This window comes from Aythya marila (assembly GCF_965140915.1).
Source record: "Aythya marila genome assembly, contig: HAP1_HAP1_SCAFFOLD_193, whole genome shotgun sequence".
NCBI lineage: Eukaryota > Metazoa > Chordata > Aves > Anseriformes > Anatidae > Aythya > Aythya marila.
The window spans coordinates 407,306-428,701 of record NW_028136875.1 but is presented as its reverse complement, the minus strand read 5'-3'; the positions used below and the strand labels follow the sequence as shown (position 1 = coordinate 428,701).

General features: G+C 68.4%; 2 protein-coding genes across 2 annotated transcripts; one reads left to right on the top strand and one right to left on the bottom strand.

Moving 5' to 3' along the window:
- Nucleotides 1-224: 224 nt before the first annotated feature.
- KRT18 (keratin 18) lies at nt 225-4,134 on the bottom strand. The gene is made up of 7 exons (XM_082785726.1): nt 3,654-4,134; nt 2,867-2,949; nt 2,084-2,240; nt 1,844-2,008; nt 1,401-1,526; nt 1,059-1,282; nt 225-439 (listed from the first exon to the last, which is right to left on the bottom strand). Exons 1-7 carry the CDS (start codon nt 4,080-4,082, stop codon nt 325-327), a joined length of 1,299 nt encoding a protein of 432 aa, XP_082641852.1. The 5' UTR covers nt 4,083-4,134; the 3' UTR covers nt 225-324.
- Nucleotides 4,135-8,707: 4,573 nt separating this feature from the next.
- KRT8 (keratin 8) lies at nt 8,708-14,284 on the top strand. The gene is made up of 9 exons (XM_082785724.1): nt 8,708-9,355; nt 10,503-10,711; nt 11,153-11,213; nt 11,296-11,391; nt 11,484-11,648; nt 12,788-12,913; nt 13,432-13,652; nt 13,744-13,799; nt 13,893-14,284. Exons 1-9 carry the CDS (start codon nt 9,029-9,031, stop codon nt 14,081-14,083), a joined length of 1,452 nt encoding a protein of 483 aa, XP_082641850.1. The 5' UTR covers nt 8,708-9,028; the 3' UTR covers nt 14,084-14,284.
- Nucleotides 14,285-21,396: the final 7,112 nt, after the last annotated feature.

Sequence of the window (21,396 nt, the reverse complement as noted above, 5' to 3'; positions counted from 1 at the left end):
GTCCGTCTGTCCGTCTGTCCCCCCGTCCATCCTTTCCTCCCCCTGTCCGTCCGTCTGTCCACCCCCCACCCCTGCCAATCTGCCCCCCACCCGTCTGTCTGTCCAGCCACCCATCCGTCCATCCGTCTGTCCGTCCGTCCCCATCCGCCCCCCCCCCCCCCGTGCCTCAGTTTCCTTCCCGAAGGCCCCCCTCAAAAAAAATCAGGAGCAGACACGGAGCTGACCCCCCCGGGGGGATTTGCTGCTTTATTGTAGGGAGTGTCAGGGCGGGGGGGAGGGCGCAGGGACCCCCCCCACACACTGCCGGGGGGGGGCAGGGCCCCCTCAGAGGACCCTGACCTTGACCTCCTTGGTCTCGGTCACCACCTTGCCGTCCAGCACGTGCTGCGAGCTCCTCACGGTGCTGCTGCTGCTCTCCTTGTCCAGCGCGTCCTGCAGGCTGCGGGGGGGGGTGTCAGGGATGGGGGGTGTCCTCGTGTCCCCCCCCAGCGTCCCATGGGTGGGGGCACCCCGGGGTGCAGCCCCACCGGGTGCTGCTGCCGCCCGTAGGGAGGGAGCTGGCACCGCACAGCCCTGAGCCCGATCCGGGTCCTGGTCCTAATCTTGACCTCGAGGCAGCCCCGCCCAACCCTAATCCCAACCCTAATCCTAACCCTAATCCTAAAGCCAGCCTGACCCAGATCCTAACGCCAACCCCAACCCCAACCCGTACCCAATCCAATCCAAACCCTAACTCCAACCCCAACCCTAACCCTAAATCCAACCCAACCCCATTTCAATCCCAATCCTACTCCAACCCAACCCCAGCTCAATCCCAACCTGACCCAACCCAACCCTAACCCTAAATCCCCAGCCCCAACCCTAACCTGGATCCCAACCCTAACCCTAAACCTAACCTTAACCCCAACCCCGACTCAACCCCAACCCCAATCCCGACCCTAAACCCAACCCAACCCAACCCAACCCAACCCAACCCAACCCCAACCCCAATCCCGACCCCAACCCCAACCCCAACCCCAACCCGCCCCCCCCAGCCCCCCCACCCCCCCGCCCCGTACCTGAGCTGCTCGCCGCCGTCCAGCAGCTGCCGGTACGTCGCGATCTCGGCCTCCAGCTTGCTCTTGACGTTGAGCAGGGCCTGGTACTCGTCCGCCTGGCGCTGCAGCTCCCCGCGCGCCTGCGCCAGCTCCGCCTCGGCGCGCAGGATGAGGCCGTTGAGCTGCTCCATCTGCAGCGCGTAGCGGCCCTCCACCTCCCGCAGGCTGCCCTCCAGGGCTCCGTTCTGCACCCCCAGAAGCACAGCTCAGCGCCCGCGGACCCCCCGAGTCCCCTGGCCGTGGAGGGGGGGGGCTGCGGGCTGCGGGGACGGGGTGAAAAGGGGGGGGCTGTGGGGGCGGCACCTGGTTGCGCAGCGACTCCAGGTCGATCTCCAGCGTCTGCGCGGAGCGGCGGAGGTCCACCACGGTGCTGCGGGCTGTGTCCACCTCCTTGCTGCTCTGCGTGATCTCGATGGTGCTCTCGGAGATCTGGGGGGGTTGGAGGGGGGGGGAAGGGGTGGGAGCGGTTTTGGGGGTCACCGGGTGGGGCACGGCCATGAATGGAGCCCAGGAGTGGGGGTCCCCCTTGGAGAGGGGCCCCTTGGTGGGGTTGGGGTCCTGCGTGGGGCAGGGACCCCCAGGATCAGTGAGGTCCCTCCCCAGCATCACGTGAAGCCCCCCCCATGGGTGAGAACATCCCTGGGGGGAACGTCCCCAGCACCAGACTGGCACTGGCACCACCGGGGGACCCCCGGGGGCTCCCCATTGTGCACCCCCCAGCCCCCACGTCCCGGGGGAGCCCTCACCTGCTGCCCCCACTGCTTCTCCAGGTCCTCCAGGTTCTTCTGGGCCAGGGCATCGTACTGCGCCCGGATCTCGGCCAGGACCTTGCCCAGGTCCTGAGCCTTGGGGGCGTCCACCTCCACCGTCAGCCCCGAGCCGGAGACCTGCGCCTGCAGGCTCCTCACCTCCTGGGGGGGGGAGGAAAGAGAGGGTCAGAGCCGGGTCCCCCCGCGTCCCCCCCCACCCCCAGGACCCCCTGCCACCTCCTCGTGGTTCTTCCTCATGAAGATGAGCTCCTCCTTCAGCGCCTCGATCTCGCCCTCCAGCTGCAGCCGGGCCATGTTGGTGTCGTCGATGACCTTGCGCAGCCCGGCGATGTCGCTCTCCACCGACATGCGGATGGCCAGCTCCGCCTCGTACCTGCGGCCGCAGCGTGTCCCAGGCACGTCCCCAGCCTGGCCCCGTTGGTGCCCCCCCGGCCCCACACCGCCCCTGGCCCTGGCCCAGCCCCGCCACAGCCCCAGCCTCGTCCCAGCCCTGGCCCCGCTGCTCAGACCCGTCCCCATCCATCCCCAGCCCCAGCCCTGTCCTTGTCCCATCCCAGCCCGCTCCCATCCATGTCCCTGTCTCGTCCCTGTCTCCATCCTGTCCTTGTCCCCATTCCTGCTCCATCCCTGTCCCTGTCCTTGTCCCTGTCCTTGTCCCCAACCCTGTCCCCATCTCCATTCCATCTTGTCTCCATCCTAATCCCGTCCCCATCCCCATCTCTGTCCTTGTCCCTGTCTTGTCCCATCTTTTCCCATCCTGTCCCCTTCCCCATCCTGTCCCTGTCCTTGTCCCTGACCCTATTCCCTTCTCCATCCCTGTCCATGTCCCCATCCCCACCGCACCCCACCCCAACCCACCCCATCCCATCCCGTCCCATCCCGTCCCGTCCCATCCTGTCCCCACCCCTTATCCCCCTTGTCCCATTGTCCCCCCGGTCCCCCCTTGCCCCCATTGTCCCCCCTTGACCCCATTGTCCCCCGGTCCCTCCCCGCTCTCACTTGACCCTGAAGTCGTCGGCTGCCAGCCGGGCGTTGTCGATCTGCAGCACGGTGCGGGCGTTCTCCACGGTGCTGTCGAAGATCTGGGGGGACGGGGGTGTCACGGGGCGAGGGGATCCCCCTGCGCCCCCCCCCGGGTACACCGCCCCCCCCGGGCAGGAGCCGCACCCCGGAAATGCCGGGGGGGGGATGGGGGGGACAAGAGCCAGGTCCCCTGGGTGGGGCCGGCTGGCACCGGGCACTGCGGGGACCGGTCCCCTTCCGTCCCCGTCCCCGCGTGACCTTGGGCCGAAGCTGTGCCAAAACCACAGCCCCAGGGGGAGGACACGACACACAGGGGGTGGGTGGGGCAGTGCTGGCCACGGGGTTTGTTTGCTTAATGAGGGGTGCGTTAATTAACCCCCCCGAGCACCCCCTGACACTCTTGGCCTTGGTCATGTCCCCTTGCCTGGTCCCGCAGCTGGGGGTGCGGTGTCCCCCGGTGTCCCCGTGTGGTTTCCCCAATGTCCCCATATGGTGCCCCCCATGTCCCCACACAGTCCCCCCCGATGCCCCTCCACGGTGTCCCCATGCACTGCCCGGGGAGTCCCCGTGCGGTGTCCCCGTGCGGTGTCCCCACGCTGTGCCCCGCGGGGGGGCCGCTCCCAGCCGCTCCCAGCCGCCGCCAGCCCCGGGTGCAAAGTCCGCCCAGCCCCGCGGCCGCTCTGGTTAATGTTTAACCCGGGGCCGGCAGCGCCCTGGGGCCGCGGTGCCAGCCCCGGGGGTGCCGTGCCCGTGCCGGACCCACCTTGGCGCGCAGGTCCTCGATCGCCTCCCAGTAGTGGCTCCAGTCGTGGGTGCTGGGCCCCTTCTTGGCCAGGTGCTCGCGGATCTGCACCTCCAGCCGCCGGTTCTCCTGCTCCAGGCTGCGCACCTTGTCCAGGTAGGTGGCCAGGCGCTCGTTGAGGTCCTGCATCGTCTCCTTCTCGTTCTGCACCACGCCGGAGCCCGACAGCAGCAGGCTGCCCCCGTAGCTGCCCCCATAAACACCCCCGTAGCCGCCCCCGTAGCCGGCCCCAAAGCCGCTGCCCAGGCTGCTGCTGCGGGTGATGGAGATGCGGGACCCCGAGCCCCCGGCCCCCGCGTAGACGCTGGCGGCGCTGCTCAGGGGCGCGAGGCGACGGCTGCTGCTCGAGCGGGACGAGCTGGAGTAGACGGTGCTGCGGGAGTAGCTCATGGCACCGGCTGGACGGACGGACGGACGGACAGACCGACAGACGGACGGACGGACGGACCGACACAGACGGGCGGGCGGGTGGCCGGGCGTGATTTATAGGCGGGCGAGGGAAGGGGTGGCCCCGGGAAGGTGGGGCCGGATCCTGCGGCCGCTGCGGGTCCTGCCAAGGGGCTGGGGCTGGGGGGGGGCCGGAGGGGGGGCCGGGGAGGGTGGGGAGATCCTGGGGGGTTTTGGGGGGGGTCGTGGCACAGGGACGGGGCTCGGCCCCAGGCACCCATGGGGAGGCAGGGCAGAGGAGTGGGGTCAGCCCCGGGAGGTTTGGGGGGCTCAGGGCACGGGGAGGGGGCTCAGCCCCCTGCGTTTTGGGGGGCTCAGGGCACAGGGAGGGGGCTCAGCCCCGTGAATTTTGGGGGACCCAGGACGTAGGGGCTGGGCTCAGCCCCGTGAATTTCGGGGGACACGTGGCACAGGGACGGGGCCCAGCCCTGTGTATTTCGGGGGGCCCTGGGCAGAGGAGTGGGGTCAGCCGCCAGCATTTTGGGGGTCTCAGGGCATGGGGACGGATCAGCTCCCTGCATTTTGGGGGACCCAGGGCTCGGGGATGAAGCTCGCCCCAAGCATTTTGGGGACCCCCCCTTCCAGCCCCACGCCCCCCCCTCCCCGCCCAGTTTCCCACCCAGGGGGGCCAGGGCCAGACGTGCCACCGAGCCCCCCGGCCCTGGGCGGGGGCCGTGCGGGTCCCCAGCTGGGGACGGTCCCAGGTGCCCGGGGCTGGGGGGGGGCCGTGGTGGCCCGGCCCAACCGGATCCAGGAATCCTGCCCGGCCTCTCCCCAGCCCTGCTGCAACCCCCCCGGGGACACCCTGGGGACACCCTGGGGACACCCCAGGGAGACCCCACGGGCACCCCAGGGAGACCCCAGGGAGACCCCACGGAGACCCCAGGGACACCCCAGGGACACCCTGCACAAACCCCAGGGAAATCTTGGGGACACCCCCGAGGGAGACCCCCGGAACACCCAGCAGACACCCCCAGGGACACCCCAGGTACAACTTGGGGACACCGGGAACACCCTGGGGACACTCTGGAGACACTGGGGACACTGGGGACACCCTGGGGACACCCCAAAGGACCCCAGGGACACCCCGAGAACAGCCTGGGGACACCCTGGGGAGAACCAAAGACACCCCAGGGACACCCTGGGGATGCCCCCCGCCCACCCCCTCTCCACCCGGAGCCCCCCCGGCCCTGTGGGACCCCCGCCCTGCCCCCCGCTCCCCCTGCCCCCTCCCCCAGGGCCTGGCCGGGCCCTTATCTCCCTCCGAGCTGATTTGGGGCTGCACCCAGGCGGGCGCCGCATTCCAGCCCTTATCTGCCAGGGCATCGGCACCCTGCGCTCTGGCCACAAAGGGGGGTCCCGACCCCCCCCCATGACCGTGGGGTGAGGAGCTGGGCACGTCCCCGGGGGCTTCGGGGCGTGGGGGGGGGGGGCTGTGGTGGGATTCTGCCACCCCCTGCTCCAGGAGGTGAGCACGCTCCTTTACACGAATGTGCACAAGTGCAGGCTTTGCAGATGCACGGCTGTGCTTGAGCACGCGCCTTTGCACAAGCACGCAGCCCTGCGTGAGCACCCGCTGCTGCAGAAACGCTCCCTGCTGCACAAACGTGCACTTTTGCACGGGCACACGCCTGTAGGCACACGCACCTTGCACCTTGCACGAGTACACACTGCTTGTGAGCACGCCCTTCCTCACAGCCGCACTCCGTGCAGGAGCACTCCCTGCTGCACAAAGCCCCCGCTGTAAGAAGCTGCACTCGTGCGTGGGCACACGTCTGCAGGAACGCGCGCTTTGCACAAGCAGGCACCGTTGCACGAGCGTGCACTTGGCAGGAGCACGCACCTTGGTGCAAGCGCACAGCTCTGCAAAAGCGCACAACTTTGCACAAGTGCACAGCTTTGTACCAGCACTCACCCTTGCACAAGCACACGCCTTTGCACAAGCGCACACCCTTGCACAAGCACGCCCCTTGGCAGAATGCCCCCCCCCCGCAGCGCACCTTTGCATGGCTGCGCCTTGCAGGCCCGTGCACCTTTGCATAAGCAAATGCCCCTGCACCGGCACCTTTGGGGGGGGGGGGGCGCTTTGCACAGACACAGCTCTTTGCATGTGGGGGGGGGGGGGCGGGGGGGCAGTTTCCCTGCAAGCCCCCCCCCCGCCTCCACCTCCGAGGCACCTGCAGTGCTGCCATCCCGCAGGGTGGGTGCTGGGGGCCCCCCAATGGTGCCCAGCCCTGGGGTCCCCCATGGCCCCCCCTCCAAAATCCCCATGGCCCCCCCCCAAAATCCCCATGGACCCCACCCCGGGGTCCCCACAGATCCCACCCTGTCCCATGGGACATGAGGCGGGGGGACAGGGGAGGGGGGCACACGGAAAGGGGGGACATAGGACATGGGGATATGGGGGGGGGGGCCATGGGGGGGGGCAGCCCAGCTGGGACCCCCAGCCCGGCTCCCCGAGGGTTAAGCCGCGAGGTCCGGCCGCATTCCTGAGCGGTGAAGGCACCGCAGGGCCCAGCCTCCTCCTCCTCCTCCTCCTCCTCCTCCTCCTCCTCCTCCTCCTCCTCCTCCAGGTTTTGGGTTGCAAACAGGGCCTGGAGCTGGGGGGCTCCCGGCCCCCCCCCAGCATCGCTCACAGGGATAGCCGGGAGGGGGTGGCACCTGTCCCCCCCCCACAGTCCCTGCTCCCCTGGGGACACCCCAGGTCCCCCTGGCCGTCATCCCGGGGGGGGTCGATCGGGGGGCACCCATGGGTGCTCTGCCCGGGGGGGGGACCCGCGGGGGGGTGTCCGGGCTGGGTGGCAGCGGGCGGTGGCGCGGTGACACCGAGCCCAGGGCAAACAACGGAGCCTTGGCCCCCACCCAAAACGGGGCTGGGCCCCCCCCGCGAGCTCTGTGGGGAGCCACCGAGGGGGGGGGCCCGAGCCGGAAGGGGTGCGGGGGGGGGGCGACACCCGGGGGGCAGCTCCGAGGGGTCCAGGGGGGTCTGGGAGCATCTGGGGGGCACAGGTTTTATATAGGTGCTGGCACGGAGCCCCCCCCCCATGGGGCTGGGGTTTCCCTATGGGGCAGAGATGCTGCTTTGCCCCCCCCATGGGTGTGTTCCCCCCCCCCCCGCCTTCGTGCCTCAGTTTCCCCACCCGCAGGCAGGGGCTGGCCCTGGGAAGTCCCCGCCTGGGCTGCAGGGACCTGGAGCAGGGTTGGGGGGGCTGCAGGGGGGTCTCTTGCCCCCCCCCCCAGGACCTGGCCCCACCCAGGGCCCCGCTCCCCCCCCCGTTGGCGCTGTCGCGGCGGGCGCGAGGCATTTGCCTGGGCTGCAAATTCCATCCCGATAAGAGAGGCTGCGGGGAGGGGGGGCTCCTCCTGGGGGGGGGAGCTTCCCAGCCCCCACCCGGCCACGGGATCCCCCGGGGGGGACCAAAGCGGGGGGGGGAAGAACCCTGGGGGTGCTTCAGGTGTGGGGTTTGGGGAGGATGGGGGGGACAGGGATGGGGGGGGCCGTGTGGGCACCAGGATGGGGGGGGCACAGGGGTGAGGTCGCCCTGGTCCTGCTCCTGGTCCTGGTCCTGGTCCCGTGTTGGAGCCGGCCCTACTCCAGGGGGGTCCTGCTGCAGCCCCCTGCAACCAAAACCTCGCTGTTTTAGCCCAATACAGAGGAGTCTGAAGAGACGGTGCCTGGCTCTGTCCTGGGACGGGGGGCGGGAGGGTGGGTGGACGGATGGGGGGGGATGGGATGGGATGGGATGGGATGGGATGGGATTGGGATTGGGATTGGGACTGGGATTGAGATTGAGATTGGGATGGGGATGGGGATGGGATGGGACCCCCGTGACCTCCCCCCCGGTGACCGCCCCCTCTCCCCTCTGGCTCCGTCCCCGCCGGCGCTGCCCCACGGCCCCCCTCCCAGGGCCCCTGTGGGATCCGTGCCCGGGGCCAGCCCCGTCCTGTCCCCCCCCAGCACCGAGCCGGGGCAGGAGGTGGCCGCATCCTGACCCCACGGGACCGGGCTCCAGCAGCGCCCCTCACCCGCAGTAAACGCCCGTGGGGGGGCTTGTGGGGAGGGGTGGGGGTCAGGGGCTGGGGACGTGGTGTTGGAGACAGGGGGCTGGGGCTGGGGGCTGGGACCAAGGGGTTGGGGACATGGGGCTGGGGACACCGTTTGGGGACACCAGATGGGGACACGGCTTGGAGAGGGGCGTTGGGGCCGCGGGGTTGGGGTCAGGGGTTGGGGACACGGCCTGGGGACACCAGGTGGGGACGCGGGGCTGGGGACACCGCTTGGGGCCACCTGGGGGCAGGGGTCCTGGGTCCCGGGCTCGGGGTCCGGACACTGCGGGCGGGTTCCCGGAGCGATGCTGAGCTCCGGGGGGGGACAGCCTGCGACCCCTGCCCCCTGCCCAAAACCCAGCCCTGGGATTCGGGGCCGAGCGCCCACCCCAGCGCCCTGCGGGGGCAGGATCCCGGCGGATCCCAGGGCCCCCCCCCGCTGCGAAGGGGTTAAGCGGCGCAGGTGCTGCCTGGGCCCCGGCCTCCTTCCCGCTCTCCTCCCCCAGCTCCGGGATATAAACCCGGCCTCGCCCGCCCGGCCCGGCCCCTGCAGCCTCCTGCGGCCTCCTCGCGCCCCTGCAGCCTCGCAACCTGCCCGCAGCCTCCCTCCGGCCTCCCGGGACCTCCGCGCGCCCTCCCTGCAGCCCCCTCGGGTGCTCCTTGCAACCTCCCCAAAACCTCCCCGAAATCTCCCTGCCACCCCGTCGTGACCTCCTTGCAAGCTTCTTGCAACCCCCTTGCAACTTCATTGCAAGCTTCGTGCCACCTCCTCGCAGCCTCGCCACCTCCTCGCGACCCCCCCCCGAGCCTCTCGCCCCCTCCTGTCCCCTCTCGCCGCCCCCATGTCGGTGCCGGTGCCCAGGCCGCCCGCCCGCAGCAGCTCCGTGCGCTCCTTCAGCTCCCGCTCCTACACCGCCGGCCCCGCCGCCAGGATGAGCGCGGCCTCGGCCTTCGGGGGCTTGGGGGGGGGCCGGTACGGCGCCGGGGGGCTCTACCGGGGCCCGGCCGCCTCCTGCGGGTCCGGGGGGGGCATCACGGCCGTCAGCGTCAACCAGAGCCTGCTGACGCCCCTCAACCTGGAGATCGACCCCAGCATCCAGCGGGTGCGCAAGGAGGAGAAGGAGCAGATCAAGACCCTCAACAACAAGTTCGCCTCCTTCATCGACAAGGTGAGGCCGGGTGCCCCCCGCCCCTGGGTGCCCCCCGCCCCTGGGTGCCCCCCGCCCCACTGTGCTGGCCCCAAGGGGCTTTGGGGGGGGCACGGCCCCGTCCCACTTTTGTTCGCCCCAAACCTCCCCTGGTGGCAGGGCCAGAGGTGGCCGGGACCCCCTGGGGACATCCCGAGCCCCTCGGGGACCTCCCGGGTGCATCCTGAGAGCTTTGGGGGTGCTGGGACCCCCTGGGGACCTCCTGCCCCCCCCTGGGGACACTGGGAACCCCTCCAGGACCTCCTGGACCCTTTGGGCACATCCTGACCCCTTTGGGGACGTGCAGACCCCCTTGGGGACCTCCTTGGCCCCTTTGGGACCTCCCGACCCCGTCGGACACTTCCTGGCCCCTTTGGGGACACTAAGCCCCCTTTAGGGGCACCGAGACCCCCTTGGGGACACCCCAACCCCCTTGGGGACCTCCTGACCCCTTTGGGCACATCTTGGGCCCCCCAGGGACTTGCTGCCCCCCCCCAGGGATGTGCCATGGGGACACTCCTGTCCCCTCCTGTCCCCTCGCTGGGTGGCACAGAGTGGGAGCTGGGGGGGGGAGGCATTGTCCCTTTGTTGTCCCCCCCCAGCATCCTCCCTTTTCCCCCCCTCCCCCCAGTCTGATTGCTCTGTGGGGCCTCACCCCAAGGTGGAGATGGGGGGGAGGGGCAGCAGGGGGTCCATGGGGCCAGCCCCACTCTGCACCCCGCACCCCAAGTGTGCACCCCCACCCCAAACCTGCACCCCAGGACTACAGATTTGCACCCCAAACGTGCCCCTGAGACCCCCCATTTGCACCCAAGACCCCGAGGCAGCACCCCCAACCCGCACCCAGCACCCTGTGGTTGCACCCAGCACCCCAAACCCGCACCCAGCACCCCACGCCTGCATTCCACGTCCACACCCAGCACCCCACGGTTGCACCCAGCACCCCAGACTTGCACCCAGCACCCACACCCGCACCCCAGGCCCCAAAGCTGCACCCCAGCCCCCACACTCCCACTGACCCCCCCCAAGCCTCACCGCACCGCGCTGAGCCCCCCATCCCCACGCCCCCCGATCCGCTGCCCCCGTGCCGAGGCCGCGGTGCCACCGCCCCGTGTCCCCCCCCCCCCAGGTCCGGTTCCTGGAGCAGCAGAACAAGATGCTGGAGACCAAGTGGGGGCTGCTGCAGAACCAGAAGCCCCCCCGCAGCAACCTGAGCGCGCTCTTCGAGGCGTACGTGGGCACCCTGCGGCGCCAGCTCGACAGCCTGGGCCAGGAGCGGCTGCGGCTGGAGGCCGAGCTGGGCAGCATGCAGGGGCTGGTCGAGGAGTTCAAGAACAAGTGAGGGGCTGGGGGGGCTCCACGGGCCCCCCCCGGGGTGGTCCCGGGGTTTGGGGGGTGGCTGTGGCGGAGGCGGCTTTGCCTCGCTGCTTGTGGATGGGTGTGCTGCTGGGGGGGTCCCCGTGCCCCCATGTCCCCAGGTCCCTGCATCTCTGGGTCCCCCCCGTCCCCTCCCTTGTTTCTGTCCATGTCCCCCCGTCCCCGTGCCCCCCATTCTTCTGATATCCCACATCCCTGCACCTCTGGGTCCCCACGTCCCTGTGTCCCCTTGTACACGGCCCCATGTCCCCATCCCTTCCACCTCCCTGCGTCCCTGCGTCCCCATGTCCCCTAAATCCCCAAGTCCCTGCCCCCCTGGGTCCCCAGGTCCCCTACATCCCCTATATCCCCCTGCCCCGTGTCCCCCGTTTGCCCTACATCCCCCTGTCCCCGTGCCTGCAGGTACGAAGAGGAGATCAACCACCGCACCGAGAAGGAAAACGAGTTCGTGCTGCTGAAAAAGGCGAGGCCGGGGGGACTGGGGGAACCGGGGGGGGGGCAGGCGGTGCCGGGGGGGGGCTGACGGGCTCCTGCTGTGCCCCCAGGACGTGGATGAAGCCTACATGAACAAGGTGGAGCTGGAGTCGCGCCTGGAGAGCCTGACGGACGAGATCAACTTCCTCCGGCAGCTCTACGACGAGGTGGGGGCACGGGGGGGCCGCCGGGCTTTTTTTTTGGGGGGGGGGCGCAGCGAGGGGACCCTTGCTCAGCCCTTCCCCGCCACGTCCCGCAGGAGCTGCGGGAGCTGCAGTCGCAGGTGTCGGACACGTCGGTGGTGCTGTCCATGGACAACAGCCGCAGCCTGGACCTGGACGGAATCATCGCCGAGGTGAAGGCGCAGTACGAGGACATCGCCAACCGCAGCCGCGCCGAGGCCGAGAGCATGTACCAGATCAAGGTGGGGGGGCACCCCGAGACATCAGCTGCTCCAGGCCCCGGGACGCCCCCACCCTGGGGTGCTCCGTCCCCAGGGTCGCTCTGTCCCGTGGGGTGTCCCCCAGGATGCTCCATCCCCCAGGACACCCTATACACTGGGGTGCTCCGTCCCTTTCCATGCTCCGTCCCCCAGGAAATCCCATCCTCAGGGGTGCTCCATGCCCCAGGACACCCCAGACCCCGGGGTGCTCCGTCCCTTTTCATGCTCCTTCCCCCAGGACACCGCACCCTCCAGCACACCCTACACGTCGGGGTGCTCCATCCCCCAGCACACCCCACACCCCGCGACGCCCCGTCTCGCCGTCTGGGTCCTGCTCTTCCTGCCCTCGCCCAACCCTCCCCGCCCGGGGGCCAGGCGGCTGCTCCCAGTGCTCCCAGTGCTCCCAGTGTCTGCGGCGTGGGCGCGCCGGGCCCTGTGACGGCCGCCCCGACCGGCCCGGCTGCAGCAGCCCCAGCCCCGAGCATCGCCCCCGGCACACCCGGGCTCACCCCAGCTCCTTGCTCCCCGATTTCCCAAGCTGGAGGAGCTTGTGGGGCCGCGGGATGCCCTCCCCAGAGCCCCCATCCCCATCCCCTCTGTCCCAGAGCCCCCCCAGGGCTGTTCCCTTCGGTGGTCTCGTCCTGGCCATCGTCCCCCCTGGCACTGCTGAAGGGCGGCTGGGGGGAGCGCAGGGGGACCCCGAGCGGGGCTGGGAGTGGGGGGACCCCGAGGTCCTTCCCCCCCTGGGTGCTGAGTGCCTGTGGTGTCGTGGCCCCACGGCTCCGGGGTTTGGTGGGGCTGAGATTTTGTGGGAATGCAAGTTCAGGGTCCCATGGTTGTGGGGTCCTGTGGTTGTGGGGTCCCACAGTTCTGGGGTGCTGCGGTTATGGGGTGTGGTGATGGGGTCTTGCAGTGACAGGGTTCTGAAATTTGGTGGCCCCACGAGTCTGTGGTTGTGTGCTTTGGCGATCCCCTAATTCCATAATCCCCTAATTCCATGATCCCCTATTTCACAATCCCACAACTTTATGATCCCCTAATTTTGCAATCCCCTAATTCCACAATCCCCTAATTCCACGCTCCCCCAATTTCGTGCCCCCCCCCCCCCCCCCCCCCCGCAGTACAAGGAGCTGAAGACGACGGCGGGCAAGCACGGGGCCGACCTGCGCAGCACCCGCGGGGAGATCAGCGAGCTGAGCCGGCTCGTCCAGCGCACCCAGGCCGAGATCGAGGCGCTCAAGAACCAGGTGGGGCTGGGTGGGGCCGCCCCCGCCCTCCTCCTCCTCCTCCTCCTCCTCCTCCTCCTCCACCACCTCATCCTCCTCTTCCTCCTCCACCCTCTGCGCCCCAGGGCCCCCCCGTGGCCCCATGGGGGAGCCTGGCCCATGGAGATGCTGGGGGGCAAGGGAGGGGAATGGGGGTGCAAAGGGGAATCCTGGGGGGCAAGGGGGGGAAGCTGGGGGGCGAGGTGGGGTGCTGGGGGACAAGGGAGGGGTGCTGGGGGGCAAGGGGGGGCACAGAGCTGAAAGGTGGGGTACGGGGGTGCAAGGGGAGATGCTGATGTGTAAGGGGGGGAGGTTGCTGGGGTGCAAGGGGGGACACTGGGGGGTGCAAGGGGAGAGGCTGGGGTGCAAGGGGGGGGCACTGGAGATGCTGGGGTGCGAAGGGGGAGGCTGCGTGGCACAAGGGGGAGGGATGCCGGGGTGTGAGGTGCGAGAGCCCCCCCAAACCCTGGTGCGAGGGACCCCCCCCCTGTGTGCCGCAGCGGGCCAGCCTGGAGGCAGCCATCGCGGAGGCGGAGGAGCGCGGGGAGCTGGCGCTGAAGGACGCGCGGGGCAAACTGGGCGAACTGGAGGCGGCGCTGCAGAAAGCCAAGGCAGACCTGGCCCGGACCCTGCGCGAGTACCAGGAGCTGATGAACGTCAAGCTGGCCCTGGACATCGAGATCGCGACCTACAGGAAGCTGCTGGAGGGCGAGGAGAGCAGGTGGGGGGGCGACACCCTTTTTTTTTGGGGGGGACCCCATCCTTTCCCCCCCCCCCCATTGGTGCTGAGCTGTTCCCCCCGTTTCCCCCAGGCTGGAGGCGGGCGTGCAGAACCTGAGCATCCACACCAGGACGGCGAGCTACGCGGGTAAGGGGGGGTCCTGGGCTGCGCCCCCCCTCCCCACCACCCCAAACGGCTCAGCACCCTCCTCTTTGCCCCCCCCCCCGCTTCTCGTTGCAGCTGGCTACGGCGGGGGCTTCGGGGGGAGCCTCGGGGGGGGCTTCGGGAGCTCCTTCTCCAGCGGCTACGCCGTGCCCCCCCCGGCCCTGGAGGGCTCCCCCGTGGCCAAGTCGCGCGCCATCGTCATCAAGAAGATCGAGACCCGCGACGGCAAGCTGGTGTCCGAGTCCTCCGACCTGCTGGCCAACTGAGCCCCCCCCCGGGCCCCCCCGGAGCTGCTTGCGGCCGGATGGGACCCCCCCACCCCGATGGGACCCCCCCTGGAACCCTCCTCTTGTCCCGTCCTGAGCCAGGGCCCCGCCGTCTGTCCTGCGTCCTGCTGTCCGTCCCCTGCCCCCCTCTGTGTCTGAGCCGCGGGGGGGGGGGCTGTGGAGTCCCCCCCCCCCACACTGTGACCCCCCTCCCCTCCTTCTCTCTCCCCCCCCAGTACAGGCCTGGGGGGGTCGGGGCTCCTGCAATAATAAAGCCTTTGGAACCCACAGTGTGTCTGCGTGGTGTGGGGGGGGAGGCGGTGCCAAAAGGGGTGGGCAAAGGGGTTCTGGGGGGCTGTCAAAGGGGGGGGGGACATCAAGGGGGAGGGGAAGGGGGCCTTGAGGGCTGTCACCCCCAGGCAGGGCTGCCAGCATCCGTCTGGGGTGCCCGGAGCCACCCGAGGGTGCTGGAGTTTGGGGTGTCAGGATCCGTCCCGGGGGGGTCCCAGGCTTCACCCAGGGGTCCTGGGCTCCCCCCCAGACCCCCGCCGTTTAATTAAAGTCCCCGTTTATTACCGTGCCCCCATTAATTACTGTGCCCATTAGGGCTGTGCGTAATGGGGTAGGGGTCCGGCTGCAGCCTTGCAACCCGAACCGGCCCAATTCCGGCCGATTTCCCCCCAAAACCGAGGCGTCCCCCAGGAACCAGCTCCCCCATCTGGGGACCGGGCGGGGGGGCGGCAGGATGGGGATCCTTGCCCCCAGGTTCACGGTTACAGCGCTGGGATCGATCCTGATGGTGCTGGGGGGGGGCTTAAAGGGGTTGGGGGGGGCGGTGCCCCCGGGGGCCTCCCGCGGGATGCCCCCAAAGCGTCCCTGGGGGGGTTATTGGGGGGCGGTGGGAACTGGGGTGCTCGGGGGGGGGGGCGGCCCCCATTCCCGGCCCGGGGGCGACACCTGGCGTCAGCACCGCGAACGTCGCTCCGCACCCCGCTCGCCGCTAATTGCCGCTAATTGCCGCTAATTAATTGCAGTTAATTACCCCCACCGACCCCCTCCTCCCCTCTCGTTACCCAACCCCTGCTTGTTCGTTAATTAACCAATTAATGAATTAATGGGGGGAAAAGGGGCTGCATTTGGGGGCGGGGGGGGGGCCCTGGGTGGCCACCAGAGGCCCCCCCAGAGCCTCCCCGACACCTCCCAGCTCCGGGGGGGCCCCCGCGGGCTGCCTGGGGGGGCCTGGGGGAGACCCTGACCCTGTGGGGGGGGGGGACTGGGGGTGTCTGCAACAACAGGACCCCCCACCCCCATGGTTCTCCCTCCCTAGCCCCCCCCCAGCAGCTCCAGCCCCCCCTTTCCCCTTCCTGCCCCCCCGGGTGAATTTTGGGGCTGCAGGCGCTGGGAGGCAGCAGAGGAGCGGGGACGGCGCGGGCCCAGCCGCGGGGTGGAGCCGGCCCCCCCCGGGGAGCAGCACCCTTGGGACCACCCCCACCTCCCCCTGCACCCCAGGAACCTCCCCCCCCTCCCCCGACCTGAGCCTTTGGGTTTTTTCTCCAGATACTCCCCCCCAAAAAAAAAAACATTTGGGGTCTGGAGGTGGCCGGGGGGTGCTGAGCCCCCAGGGGTCCCCCCCCGGTGCCGGCTGGGGACGGGGGCGTACGGGGCTGGGGGTGCCCGGGGCTCTGGGGAAGGTGGCACGGGGGAAACTGAGGCACGGGGGGTGGGCTGGGGGCAGGGGAGGATGGGGGGGGGTTGGCTTTTTTGGGGCTGGGGTGGGACTTTGGGGGCAAGGCAGCGTTTTGGCATTTTGGGGGGGCGTTTTGGGATTTGGGCATTTTGGGGATCAGGGTGGGATTTTGGGGTGCTCACCCCCACCCTGTGCCATCGCAGTGCTTGCCGCTTTGGAGGGGATGAGGCAGCACCCAGAGGTGCTGGGGGGGGGGCTTACACCCAGCCTGTTACCCCCCCACATCAACGTGCAGACCCCAGGGGTGAGCCCAGCCGCAGGGGGGCGCTGCCACGGCCCCACGCTGGGGACACCGCGGTTTGGGGTCACTGAGGCTTGGGGCCACCAGGACCTGGGGACACTGAGGTTTGGGGTCACCAAAGTCTGGGGACACCGAGGGTTGGGGGCACCAAGGTTTGGGGCCACGCTCCGGCCCCCCTGCTGGGTTCATCCCCGTGCCCCCCCCGCAGGGCCGTGTCCCGGGGGGGGCCGCCTCGGGAGGTGCCCGTGACTCAGCGGGGTTGGACGTGCCGGGGCCCCGTGCGCGCCCACGTGCTTTGGGGTGGGGGGGGCAGAGCCTTTTGGGGTGTCCCGGCATCGGGAGTGAGGAGCTGGAGGCCTCCGGGAGGCTCTGGGGGTGCTGGGTGTGGGGGGTCCCCTCCTGCCTGGTGGGGGGAGCAGGGGGACAGCGTTTGGGTGCTCCCCAAAATTTCCCTCACTGCCAGCACCGGGTGCCTGCAGCCACCAGCCGGTGACCCCAATCTGGGCCGGGCCGGGCTCCTTCACCCCAAAACCTCGGGGTGGCTTCGGGGTCCCTTCACTGGAAGCGAGCAGCACGCGGGGAGGGGAGAGACCCCCCCAGGACCCGGGGGTGTGCCAAGGCGGGGGGTCTTGGGGATCCCCCCCTGCAGCACCGCGTCCCGCCCTGGCTGGGGGGACCCCAAAACCCTTCTCCCCCTGCCCTGACCCCGCTGAACCCCGGCTGGGAGCTGGGCACGGGGCGACGCCGGTGGCGGGGGGCTCGGCCAGGCGTGGCGGGGGGGGCACGGGGCCAGCAGCAAGCTGGGGCTTGCTGATGAGCTTTCGGCTGTAATTAGCGGCGGGGCAGGACCCGCCCAAAGCTCCTCGCTTGGCGTTTTCACACGCACACCCCTCGCACCCTTCCCGGCCCTTGGGGTGTTTCTCCTCTCCCCAAATCCCTACGGACGGATCCAGCCCCAGGGCCTGGGGGGGGCTCAGAGGGTGCCCTGCGTTCGTGGGGCTCCCCAGGCCAGCACGGGACAGACGGACAGACGGACACAGGGACGTCCCGTGGGCTCCTGCCTCCGTCCCTGGAGGCTCTGAACCGGGGGGCTGGGGACGGCCCCGTCCCCCGGTACCTGCTCTCTGTCCCCTCCCGGCCACCTCTCGTTTTGCTTCCCGGTCCATTTTGCCTGGTTTCTCCCCAAAATGTGCCATTTCTGCCAGCTGGAGGGGAAAGCCCCCTGCACCCTGCTGGTGCCTGGAGCAGCTTTGCCATTTCCCTGGAGCTTGGAGGCTCCAACCCCCTCTTCCCTCATCCCTTTTCACTGAAAACCAGTGTCCTGGCCCCAAACAGCGCTGTGGGGTGGGGAAACGCTCCGTGCCCTCAGTCCTCGAAGCAAAGCCGTGTAAATGTGCACCCCCTTTGTGCCCCCCACCCCCTTTTCAGCACAGCCCCTCGCAGCTCCAAATTGGCCCAAATTTGGGTGCCCCTGTGGGCAGCCCTGAGTGCTCCTGTTCCTTTTGGGGTGCTCGGAGAGGGGGCAGCGGTGCCTTGGGGGGGGGGGTTCTGAGTGCTCTGGGGCCGTGCAGCTCTGAGCTTGGCACCCAATTCTCACTGCCTGGCAGCCGGGGCTCAGGTTTTGCACCATTTCTGAGGGACAGACGAGCGGAGGGGTTTTTCCCCGTCTCTCTGGGGCTGAATTCCCCAAATTGTCCCCACGAGGCCACTGAGGCGGGCGGGGGCCGGGGGGCTGGGGGAGCTCCGTGCCCCCGCCGGCCGTGGAGGTGCCCGCGGCACTGCAGCAGGCACGAGCGGTCAGCGGCATCGCCCTGCTGGCAGGAATTCTCGCCCTCGTCGAGGGCTCCTGCGTTGGGCCGCGGGTTCCCAGGGGCGGTGTTGCCCGTGAGCGCGGTCGGAGCGGGGCTGTTGCAGCCGGAGCCTCCCGAAGCCCAGGGCCCTCGGCCGTGCGCAACGGCCGCGGTGACAGCGCTAGGTGTGCCGCCGGCTTCTGCAACAGGCGCCTTTGATCTCGCCCGGGACCCACCTTGTTATTTCTGCTTTGTGCTCCCCAGCCCAGGCCCCAGCCCTGCAATTTGCCCGCTTACTAATTGCGAGCTGAGCGGCTGAGTCCTCGCCGCCTGACGGAGCGGGCTTTGCTCTCCCTGCCGCCTCTTCGGGGCGAAAGCGGGCCGTTTTGGGCTCCCCGGCCTTTCCCCCACAGAGGGTGCCGAGGGATGCTGCGGACGGGGGGGCAGCCCACGCTCGGGGCACCCCCAGCGGGCAGGGCCTGCGCTGCCCCCCCCTCTCCCCAGCGCCGGTGGCGGAGCTGCGGCTGCGCCTTCGAAGCGCGGAGCAGCCCCGGGCGCTCCCCTGCCCGCTGCGCCTCATTCCTTCCCCTCTGCCTCCCGAGCCTCACTCCTTCCCCTCTGCCTCCTGCTTTGCATCCCAGACCGGGCGGTGTGGGCTGAGCAGCCCCGGGGCAGTGGGGAAAGCGAGTGGCTGAAGTGGGGAGCCCCACGCCACCTCTGTCCCCTACCCACCCGAGGCTTTTGTGGGGCTGCAAGGAGCTCGCGTGGGGCTGGGTGGCTCCTTGTACAGCCCTGTGGGTGCTCCTGGAGGTGTCGAGTGCTGGCAGTGCCCGTTGGGGTAAATCACAGAACCATGGGAGGCTGCCGGAGTTCAGGAATTGTTTGGACAGCGCTGTCAGACACCTGCTCTGTTGGTTTTTTTTGGGTGGTCCTTTGGGGTCCAAGCAGTTGGATGCGATGGTCCTGGTGGGTCCCTTCCAACTCAGGTGTTCTGTGATTCTGTGGGATCATCTGGGTTGGAAAAGACCTTCAGGGTCATCGAGTCCAACCACCAACCTGACCTCTCGATCCCCACCACTAAGCCATGCCCCTAAATCCTGGTTTATGGGATCCCACCACAGCCACCTCCTGCTCCCCCACGGACCGGAGAGGCGGCACCTCCCCGTGTCCCCATGCCACAACCGTGGTGGCACCGAACCCGCGGGTCCCAGCCCCACGGTGCCACCCCAGGGTGCCGGGGCCCTGCCGTAAGCGGTGCCGAAGCTCTGTGGCCGCGCTCCCCAGGAGCTCATTAACCAGAGAGAAGCCTCCAGGGATCAGATTGCACCGCTGGGATGGAAAGGAGCCGGCTATTTATATCGTCCCATGGGAAGAGCCCGTTTCCCCTCCGCGGCCTCTAAGCCTGGCCTAGCAAAGCTGTACGCATGTGTGGGTGCCCTGGGGGCTGTCCCGTGCCCAGCAGGAGAAGTCCCTCGGCAGGTGGATGTGCGAGGGCACAGCTGGGGAGCAGTGGGGTTCCTGGGGTGGCTCCTTGGGGGTCCAGGTCCATAGCAATGGAGCTGCCTGGTTTTAAGCCATGTCTGGGGACTTTTTCTGGGTTTTTGGTGCAGGAAAGAGGCCTGAGCTGCTGGGTTTGGGGATATCTGACCTCTGCTGTGTGCTTTGCTGCCCGCAGTGGTCCCGTTTGTGGGGTGGCACTGCAGGAGCCAGACCTCTGCCCTGCACCCACAGTCCCACGGGGGGGCTGGCTTCTCTCCAGGGCTCCCTGGGCACCCACGCCCTGGTGCAGGATGGATGGAGAAGCTCTCCCCGGGTCTCAGATGGGTTTTCCCACCCCAGCAGAGGGCTAGGACCTGGTGGGCATAGCAGGGTGCTTCTTGGGCAAGTGTCCGGCCGGGCAGGAGCCAGCGGTGTGTGCGGTGCCCATCGGAGCCACCCTGGGAGCTCCGGCTCTGCGCCCGCGGGGCTCCGGCAGGTTGGCGCGGCTCCTCCGCCGGTTGCGCAAGGCGGAGGCGATGCAGCTGCCACCGCCCTGCACAGAGCAATCTCGGGGTGCCCCCGCAGCAGCCCTTTTGGGAAACGGGGGATCCCAGAGCCCTGGGGTGGGAGGAGGCTTCCAGGAGGGAGCGGGGGGTCTCAGGCTGAGGCTGTGTGCGGGTGGTGGCCGAGGGAGCAGGAGCTCGTCGGCTTCTCCCCGCTGCACAAATCCCCTTGGGCTGAGGGTGCCGCAGCGCAGCGAATGCTGGATGAGTTTCAGGAGGAAAAGCCCCCCCTGGACCAACTGCCCATCCGCAGGGATGCCCCAGGTCCGCTCATGGGCCCAAATTTGCACTTTTGCAGGGAAAAAGCAAGGAGGGAACAGGCTTGGAGCTGGAGCTGGCTCCCCGAACCTCTCCCACGAACGTTTCCAATAAAAGAGCTAATTACAGAGCATGCTGCTAAGCTGCCTGTTGTTGTCAGGGCTGCACTTGCAGCTTGTGGTTTGGGGGGAAGTCTTTTTTTTTTTAATAGCAGGATAAGTGGCGATCCTCAGTTTGATGGCACCTCCAGACACCTCTGCTAATTAAAATATAAATTAAAAGTGGTTAAGCAATTAAGCAGTCTTTTTCAAAACAATGAGAGCTTGCCCCCTGGCTTCCTGCCCTCCAGGGAGGTGGAAGGGGAATGAGGGGAGCCTGGAACCCAGGGTGCAGAACCCGGGGGCACCCTGGTGGTCCCCAGCCCACCTCCAGCCTCAGCACCAGCCCCGTGGTGGGGTTGGGACCTGCTGCTGCAGACACAGCTCGTTAGCACCACGACCCTAATGAGGGGCGGTGAAGGGGGCGCAGTGTGGGAACCCAGAGCTGCTCTGCGGACCCCTCATGTCCCACCGGGCTCAATTCACCATGCTTGGGGTGATCTGACATGCCTTAAAACCTCCTAAAAAGTCTTCTGTCCTGACACTGGGCTTGTTTGGTAACCCTGCCAAGGACTAACGCTCCCTGGGCTCCCTCCCTCGTTGTGAAACAGTTTTGGACAAACCAAGACAAAGCTCCCCGAGCAGAAAGTTGAACCGGAGTGCATCTGGGGCTGTGATTGAGAAACCAGGTTTTTGTTGGAATTCAGTGAACCTAGCACCTGCCATGAAGCTCAGAATGAATGATTTAGCTAAAGCAAGGGTCCCCCTTGAGGGTGTAACATGTCAAGTAATTTGTACTGCTTTGTCACTGCCATGAGAGCTATAGAAAGGCCCATGATGAGTTGACAGCTTTAGCTAAGGGAATTTGATTCGGGGATGCGTTTCCAACACCAACAATAGCTTTGTTTTATTTTCTTAGCTATCTAGGGAGTGTTTTGAGGCAGGTCACGGTGATGGCAGAGAGGAGAGGGGAAGGCATGGTTCCAAGCACACCTAAAACAATTAATAGAGTAAAACCCAACTTCTCCACTCCCCTGACACCCGGCCAACTCCCTCAGCACATAAAAAGGGGAATCGAGGCACGGTGCTGGCAGGACAGACCTTCCCGTGCTTCGCAGCCCTCCGGACGCAGCTCTC